General features: G+C 51.3%; 1 protein-coding gene across 1 annotated transcript; it reads right to left on the bottom strand.

Moving 5' to 3' along the window:
* Positions 1-445: 445 nt before the first annotated feature.
* On the bottom strand, positions 446-5,813 carry HEXIM2 (HEXIM P-TEFb complex subunit 2). The gene is given in 3 exon segments (XM_035027485.1): positions 446-1,473; positions 3,869-3,982; positions 5,619-5,813. Coding segments are annotated over 3 exon segments (1,107 nt in total). The 3' UTR covers positions 446-675.
* Positions 5,814-9,414: the final 3,601 nt, after the last annotated feature.

The raw sequence follows: 9,414 nt of genomic DNA, 5'->3' as shown, positions 1-9,414 counted from the left end.
GGGGCTGTCAAGGACAAGGAGACACACGCCGTCCAGACCTCATCCAGCACTATGGGGGGAGGACAGGGAGAATGCAGGGAGCCTGGGAACAAACCCTGAAGGAACCCCTCCTGATATCATGCCCTGTCTCCTCCAGGGACACCCCCAGGCCCTCACAGCAATCTGGCATCTGAAGTCAAGTTCTGGCCGAACCCGGTGGTTCCTGAGCCCCACCCCACCCCTGCCTCCTCCTCTATAAAACCTTCAGGGCAGTCTGATTGTTCCTGGACACACAGAGCGGAATTCAGACATCCTGGAGGCCTTGGTGGTTTCCCAATACAGAGGTCTGCAGGCCTCCCAGGCTTGGGGCAGGGCAGGGACTGGGACCCCCGTCCCAAACCTCTCGGGGACACATATGCTCTGATTCTCAGAGCAGCCCTAGTGAAATCAGTCCTAGCCACTCCCATTTGAGCTCATGAAAATCATTTAATTTCTTTGTGAAAAATAAGAAGACATCAAAGAACAAATTAGGGAAATGACGAGGTGGAAGGCTGAACCTACTTTCGCTGTTCTCAGGGGGCACAGGGGTGCTGGCAGTGGTTTTCATCTGTCACCTGCCTCCCCGAGCGGCAGCTGGCCTGAGCGCGTAATGAAATGGGACCTGGTCCTCGGGGCACCCTGGCTGAGGGGTCCCACTTAGTGGCCGCCGCCTCGGTTCCACAGGGCGTTCTCCTGCCGCAGCCGCTGGTTCTCGGTCCGGAGCCTCTCGACCTCAGCAGTCAGCTCCTCCGCCCGGCGGCGGGGCTGCCGGCCGGCGCACGCCCGCAGCTGCTGCAGCCTCCGGGTCTCCTCCTCGGCCTGCGAGAGCCGCCTCTCCAGGTCCAGGTAGTCCCGGACCAGCTCCTGCTTGCTGCGGCCCTGCAGGCTCTCGGTGTGGTAGCGCTCGTAGGCCTCGGAGAAATCCCTCTGCTGGAACTCGCCGTGAGCCCGGCAGCGCCCGTCGCCCTCTCCGGCGTCGCTGTCCCCGCTGGAGCCCGGGGGGGAGGCCCCGTGGGGCACTTCCAGGTTGGGCTCCTCAGGGGCGCGGTCGTTCATCAGAAACTGGGTGGTGTTGTAGGGCGCCACGGGCTGGCCTTTGGCAAACATCTCCTCGCGGACCCGGGAGGCCCTCCGGCTCTGCCGCTCATCCCGCTGCTGCTTCTCGGCCCAGCTCAGCTCCAGGTAGGGCCGCCAGTGGCGTTTGCGCTTGGACGGTCTCCTGCGGGGCTTCTTCCGGCCCAACGTGGCTTCGGCCGAGCTGCCCCCTGGGTGTTGGGCCGAGCTGCCCCCTGGGCTCTGGGCGCGGGAGCCCCTACCGCTCCAGCCCAGGCCACTGCCAGCCCCAGTCGGATCTTCTTCCTCTGAGTGGCACTCTCTCCGGGGTGTCAGGGGCAGGGAACTACCAGGGTCATGAGGCTCGGGGGCTGTTTGGGGGCTCCCAGGAGCACCAGGGGTCTAAACAGAGAGGACAAGGAAGAGTGAATCACAGCCAGCCTGTCCCTGGTGCTGGAACCCTTCTGCAACCAGCCGGCCTGAGGCTGACCTTCCCACAGTTGACCCTGGGTCCCTCTCTAGCCTCTCACCCTCTGCCACTATTTGTTGGTTGATGGGCTCCTGTCTGCTGCCCCCCCCCCCCCCCCCCACGCTTCCCAAGTAAACTCATGAAAACAGCAGGAATTCTGCTGGTGTATTTCACTCCGGAATTTCAGTGCCTCCAACAGTCGCTGTCCTGTGCCTCGCAGAGCACGCGTGCAATAAATACTGTTTGGATGAAGGCGGCGAAAGAGGACACAGGATGGGAAGTGGCTCCTGCTGTGTTTCCTTGATCAGCCCTCTTCCTAGAAAGACTGTCTTTTCCACAGAGTTGCCTTCGTGGGTAAGCAACCTCAGAGCCCCTCACCCCCCCTCTGTTCGGAAAGGCCCCACACTTTGCTTTATGCTCTGCTGTTCTTGTCTTGAACTTCTAAACAATTTTTGAATAAAGAACCCTTTGCACCAAGGCCTACAAATTATGTTGCCGATCTTGCTTCCAGCTATTTGCATAGCTGATTCCTTAGGGCTTGGTGCCAATGTCACCTCTTCAGAGGTCCCCCCCAACCCTATCTAAAGATCCCCCCATCTCCCCTTCCCAGTGACACCATCACTGTGTGACCCAGTTAACATCCCGTGTAGCATCTACCACAATACCATTTACCATCTGTCTTCTTCCTATAAGAATGTGTCTTGTCTGTCCGGTCCACCACTATGTCCCTCTGCATGGCCCAAGGTAAGTGCTCAATAAACAGGCTAAATGACATAAAGCCCATAAGAGAGGGGGATTCAAAAGACACCGAGACCAAAAAAAACCAAACAGACAGACACTGAGACATGAGACGCTCCTTTCTGTTGGTCTAGAGTCAAGAAGATGGGAGTGTATTTATTCCAGGCAGAAGTTGGTATCCCTCTTTGACATGAGCACCAGGAAAGAGGCCCTTGCTAGGGAGAGGAAGGGTGAACCTCCAGTCTGCAGCTGAGAGCATTCTAGAACTTATCTAAGAGGTGGAAAGGATTCTGTCAAGACAGTGTGTGTGCAGAGCATCTGTTTATCTCCGTCGTGGTAAGGGTGGGAGCACTCAGTGTGGGGGATGGGGAATGAATTGCTCTATGTCTGTGGTTTGGGGAACTCTAATAATAACTGCTACCATTGGCATGTTGCTTACAATGCACACCACAGTTCAGAGATACCCGAGCACAGGTCCGTACACTGGGGGTGTATGCAGCCCTATAGGAGCTGGAGGTGTGTTGTGCGTGTTTTGGAGGCCCTGAGGTTCTCGCCTTCATCTGGGATGGCGTATGTCAGAGTGTGTACGGAGTATGTGTGTATGTTTGTTTGTTGTGTTGTACTGTTACTTCACCTGCAGGGAGATCGTCAATCAGGAACAGGCCTTGTCTCCACCAGTGTCTTGAGCCAACTGAGACAGAGCTTCTGCCCCACCCCAGAAGAGGCAAGGCCCCTGGCAGTGCCAAGACAAGGCGGCTTGTGTGTGCACATTCATTCACCTGCCCCCAGCCCTCAGCATGTGTCCCCTCATGATCTTTCCCCTCACCCAAACCATCCCTGCCCCTCAGCCCCACATGCTGCCTCCCTCCTGAAGGCTTGTCCCTTTACCACCATTCCCACTACTGCAGATAAGCTGTGTGATCTGGGTGAGTCATCTGCCCTCTATGAACTTCTAACCCTGACATGTCATGAACTCCAAATTAACTCCAGAAAACACTGCAAGTGGCTAGGTAGTGTAGGTTAGAGGAGCTGAGTCCCCTCCTCACCTACAGGGACCTGTCAACTCGGGGAGAATAGGCAAGGTGGGTGCAGCGAGAGAGAGCATGGGCAGAGAAAGTCTGGGTTCCTGTTGCCAGATCAGAAGGTTTCCTGAGAGCCTGACACAATCTGTCTCTCCCTCTCTCCTGGATGCTCTGTGAACCCCAACCCCCATCCTAAATTATGAACCAACTGCTCAAACTCTTTTCCCTGTGTCAGACTTGGTTCCCAGCCTTGACAAAATGCAAGGCAGGGTTCTGGTGTCAGAAGGCCCTAAGTTTAAACCGTGGATCTTTTGTTTGCTGACTGCATGAACCTAGAAAAGGTATTTCAGCTCTGATAACCTGAGCTTCTTCGAAACGCAAACAATAATTCCTACCTTGAAGGGCTGCTAGGATTTCAGGAGATAGGACAGATTTGGCATCCTGGCATAAGGACTCGGTTAGACATACTGGTTTTCAGATCTGCCAACACACCTGCGACAAGCGGCCAGGATCCCAGTTAGCAGGATCCGTGTGGGGGCACTCAGGTGGTTGGGAAGGTGGGGCTTACCTTGGCCTCCTCCAGGGCTGCTGGTGACTCTGTATTACAGTTGGTCTGGTTCGGAGTAGCCACCTTCTTCTGCTCCAAATCTTTCAGCAGATGCTTCTAACTAATGACACCTGCCTTAAATAACAGAGAGCTAAGTCTTAAAGGAGAATTTTCAGGAAGACTGGCTGCCCAGGAATTTTTCAGCAGCAGCCATTTTGAGCATCAGACCTGCACATCGTCATTATCAAACGAAGGTGCTGAAGCCTCCACACCCTGGTTTTCACACCTCCAGCCAGCAAGGGGCCATCCTCCCAGTCCTGTCCCTCAGGCCCCAGGCCAAGGCTTACATCCTAGGCTGTCCTTCTGGAAGTCACTGAGGCCCAGGCTGGCCGCTAGGAACCTAGTCCTGGGCTTTGTTCCCCCAGCAACCAAAGGGGGAAAGGTCTTGGCCCAGGGGGGTGAAGATACAGCAGTGACCTAGAGAGGCTGGCGGTGGAGTGGGTCAGCGGCTGGAACAAGAAAATACGGAGCAGGCTTTCCAAGGGGTCCTTTCCTCACTGCCTCCAGAGGCCCCAGTCGTGACAGCACCCCACCCCCAGCCCCCTCGACAGCACCCCACCCCCAGCCCCCTCAGGCTGGGCTCGCAAACTCAGCACCTCGAGAAACACAGATGTGGCCTGGGCGGAGCCCAGGGCTGAAGCCTTATTATCTCCTGGGCCTGGCCTGCCTCCCCCTCTCCTTCCTCTCAGGACGGGGAAACAGGAAAGGGGAAGAAGTCTTCACACTAAATGCAGCTGGAAGGGTAGCCCAACTGGAATAAGGATGGATTCCTTGGAAGAGGGGAAGTGGTCCGAGAAAGGAGATTTTGCAAAGGCGGAACTGACCTATTTGCTGTCAAGGACTACGCACACGACTATATCTGTGTGTCTTTCTGTGCGACCGACCGCCTGTCTGTGCAGTTCCCAGAGCCTCAGCCCTACCTCTTAGGGCAGATACAGCAGCTCTGGTCAAGCCGCTCAGGCACTAAGGGAGGGAGGAGGGGACAACCTGGTAGCGCGGCGCCTGCTGGGGATTGTAGTTCTTCTAGTTTGGAAAGCCGGATGAAGAGCCTGTCACGTCTACAGTCAGACCGAGAACTCCAAAACCCATCTGCCCTTGCGCGAGTGGCGGCCCGCGCTCACCGATGCCTTCTTTGATTGGTCAAACTGCCTGCCAGTATTTTCACTTTCGTCAACGATTAGCTGTGCGGAAGCACAACAGAACCCGCCTTCCGAGATCAATTGAAGAGTTCATTGATGGCGTTAATCTTTACGGGTCAGAAAATAGATCCGGCCGAGAGGGGCGGGGCTGTGGGTGCGGAGGGATCCTCGGCCCTAGAGAAAGGCGACGAGAAGGATCGGTGGCCGCCGCCGCCATTTTGGGCTGGGAGGAGGCAGCGGAGGGACTCGCTGCGCAGTGAGAGCACCCCATGGGGGGTGGTCCGGGCGCGGGGAGAGGCCGGGCCGAGTGGGCTGCCTGAAGTGGTAGCGCTGGGAGACGGCGGGGAGTGGAACTGGGGGCCGGGGGGGTGAAGGTCTTCCCGGCCGGGCCCGGTCCTCAAACCGTCCCGGCAGCCCCGCAGCCTCGCCTCTCACAGAGGGCGGGGTTTTGGGCAATTACCGCGTGTTCCCCGAGACCCCAGTTGGGGAGAGACTGGGTGAAACGACTCCCCTCTGCCCTCTCACGGGGGGCGCAGATCCTGAGGCCGAGCTTTGCCAACTTCTTTCCCCACCCCCATGCGGCCTGGGTATGGCGGCGGGGCCCAGCGTTGCGGTGCCCCCGCTTTGACGGGCGAGGTGGGGGCGACGCCAGATTCCAAAGACTGGCGCTGCGGGGGAGGGCGGAGGTCCCAGCTCTGGCCGCGCGTCCTTCTGGCGTGGCAGGCAGCTGGAGGCCCCGAGGGCGGAGAGCCGGGTGAACCCACCATCTTCCCCCGTACACCAAAGCCATCCCGCGGCCCGGGCTTCGAGAAGGACCAGCCTTCTTCCTACAGTAACAACCACTAATTCCCCCGGAACTAGGTAGATAAGAGGCTCGTGGAAACCTTCACGAACCCAGTGCTTGGAAATCTCTGAGTGCTCTGGGCCTCAAGATTTCTTTCCAGCCCCGATTCTCGGAACGACCTGACCTTGCACGTCCCCAGCCAGTTTGGGAAACTCCAAAAATGTGCTGTTGCACTTCTCTTGAAAGTTTACACCAAAGAGGGGTTGAGTTGTTGCCCTTTACAGGGTTGGGGGACACAAAATAATCGAGTGGCCGTGGCTCTGGGAATAAAAGTGGAGTGGCCCATTTCGGATGCTTCAGGAACATCTGTTTGCGTTTTGAAATCCGAGCCATGACTTTTACCAAAACTTTTGGAGAAATGGCGGCCCTCCTAGGGGAAAAAAACTAATTCCAACGTAATCTTTGTAAGACCACAAATTCTTTCCAGTTTAAAGAACGTTTCTCCCACAAACTAAACAAAATGGGGGAGTATTTTGCCACTGGTGCATTGTTCCTACGGAACCTCTCGTTTGAATTTCCAAGCAATTGAAAAATCACTTCTGTGGATCCCAGATGCTCCCAAGATAGAAATTGCAGTTTTGAGCTACTTCATATTTGTAGCGTTTGGGGGGGTGGGGGAGACCTGCTTTCAAAAAAATAAACACTCACCCTTATATTACAGCTATATAGCAGCTTAAGGATTGAAGTTTGATGTGAAATTATTTTCTTGAATTACAGATTAGACCATCTTGTTTTCTACTGCTCATAATTCAACTTCAGAGAGATTTACATACAGTTCAGGGATATCTTAATTATTTTGTTGCTAAAATGTCAGTTAAAATTATGCTTAGGTAGACTCTAAAGTATGAGAGTGACTGGGTAGTCAACTTTACCTTTGAGGGTACCTTGTGATGAATCTCACTGCCAGTCACACGTGGTCACATCATTCCTGAGCCTTTGGCTTTATTAGCAAGAACCTTGAAAGGTTTTTGAGAACCGAAGCCACCCTCCTATTAATAATTTTTTTTTAAAGTTGTAAATGACAATTCCATAGCCTTATCTATATTCTCCCCCTACTCTCCAGATGTTCTCAGAAAAGTCTTAACAACTGGATTGCGAAAATATGATCACTTGACTCGATTTCTTAAGCCAAAATTTGAAACACTAAATGCAGTACACTTGATTCATACTGTAGGTTGACTTTTGGCTTATGTCATGTGAATTTTACAGTTCTTCAAGAGAAGATGGGAGTTAGGAGAAGCTAACATTAACTTGGTAGGCGTTAAGGTCTTAGGAGCCGAAAGGGGCTTTAAAGATTATCCTTGTGGTTCTTCTGTCAGTTCAATGGAGGAGGATCCCCGACTCTTGTGATTCATCCTCCATTGTGAAGTAATGTAGTTAAACCTTTGGATGCTACTAGGTGGAGAATACTGTGCCAGATGCAGAACTGTGTTACTCATAAAGATGAAAGGTTACCATCTTTAAGGTTGAACCACAAGCTTTTCCATTCCTTGATAAAGAAAGCTGGGAATAAACCCAGTTTATAAATGCTCTCTTGGTTATCTTCTGAGCAAAACACAGGACTGGAAGTTAGGAACTCCCAAGTTCTGTTTCTTTGTGTGCTACCACTGACTTGATTGGCTTGGCCAGGGGCCAAATCCTGAAGATGAGTCCAAACTGGTCATTTTGTTGCTGAGTCTGTTGTTCATCTAATGTTCAACCAGACCTTCAGCTTCCTCCTCAGCTATCCCCTTTCAGATGAGTTCCTTCGGGGTTTATGACAAAGTCTACAAACCCTATATGCCTCAGTTTCCTGATTTGAAAATAATGCCAATGCTACCTCCCACATACCTTGAGGATTAGCTACTCTTCAGTAAACATTTATTTACCAAAACTTTGTTATTTGGGAATCTAGAACTTCTGCTTCAGAGGTTATTTGGGGCATTTGGGAGGCCTGCCTTACTGAAATGCGGCCTTGGTTGCCCTTGGCAGCACAAAGGGTGGCCATCCAACTAGGCTGAACAAGGGTCAGTTTCTTAGGGTACCAAGCAGTTGTTGCTAGGAAGTCCTGGATATTTGACCCTGACGGCCAACTCCTGGGGCCTGGTGGCTCTGTGAGAGCAGGATTCATTGACGAGTAGGATTGATTCTTTGCAGCAGTCCTTTCCAGGATGAAGATCCTTGCTTCTGATTTGATTTCCATAATTAACCTTTTTGTGTGTGTGTGTGTCTATCTCTCACCATCTTTCTCTTTGAATTTTCTCCTTTTAAATTGCTCACATGTTTGCTGTTTTAAGTACACTTTTAGGAGTAACTAGAGAGGAAGGTAGAACTAACCGCTTAGACATTCCTTTCCATCCTCCAGTTCGGTTTCCTGCCTTTGCCTAACAGTTGTGCTGGAGTTACCCAGGTCTTCAGAATGCTGTGTTTAACACAGGCTTCAGACTTCAAATTAATCTCCTCCTCTGACCCTCTGGAGGCTAGCACAAGTTCTACTGAGTATCTCACAAGAGCAGTGATGCTATCATTTTCTCAACTATACTTGTGCATGGGGCACTCGAGTTCCCACATTTTCCTTCAGGAATAACCTTTTTGCTCACTGCAAACCCAGGGCTTTTAATACTTCGCACAAAGTCAGTGGATGTGTGAAATGGAATATGAAGAATGAGAGTATGATTTCCTTCTGAATTTTTGCTCTTGAAAAAACTTTTAAGCCAAATGTAACTGCTCTTGGTGCTGTGTTGAGAGATCACACTAGCAATTTCAAGAACTTACCAACAGTTTCCTATAGCAGCTCAGCCATTTGAAAGAATTTTGTTGGTGTGCAGAGGTTTATTAGTAAACTACTAGGATTGTTCCTGCCCTTGAGCTTGTTGATACATCATTTGTCATAACTGAACCACCTCTAAGTAAAACCCAAGAAAAAGTTTATTCAGGAGCATTTGTGAGAGCTTAAATATTGATCTGTCTAAACTTAGCCTTTGTTTTTTTCAACAAGAAGGAGAATGAGGTGGTAAGCTTTCCAGTATTCAAAGACAGCTGGCTCAAGATTGAATCTTTGCCTCCTAGACTGTATATTCTGTCCCACTTGGGAAGTATGACTGTTACCCTTTGGTCAGCAGATTCCACTGTGTTCAGGGCCTGAATTTGACATTTTCTTTACTTTAAAAATTACTTCTCATTTTTAGCATCAACTATCCACACCTTATGTGAGAAATAATAGTAAAGTGAAATTTTATCCCAATGTTCTTGTCAAATTTGAAAAATAATTTCAAAAAACAAACCTCACAAACTCATGTGTACTTAGGTACCAGTCCTGTCTCAGCTCTAGCCAGTTTTGCCATTGCAATGATGTGAATATTTGTTGCTAGCTGTTCTGGGTGTAAGTGGCCAGGGAGAATCCTGTGGTGCATTACCTGATGTTTAACTAAATATAGCCAGCTCTTGATTTTCTGAAGGTAAACTGTTCGGTTGTGGTTTTGTTTTTTGGGTTTTTTTCCCCCTTATGGATTCCCTCTTGAATTTTTTTTTTTTTCCTATAACTT

Source organism: Mirounga leonina, unplaced genomic scaffold, assembly GCF_011800145.1.
Source record: "Mirounga leonina isolate KUSES-001 unplaced genomic scaffold, KU_Mleo_1.0 Mir_200, whole genome shotgun sequence".
NCBI classification, from domain to species: Eukaryota; Metazoa; Chordata; class Mammalia; order Carnivora; family Phocidae; genus Mirounga; species Mirounga leonina.
Note: the sequence above shows the minus strand (reverse complement) of the source record. Positions and strands in the feature narration are given on the sequence as shown.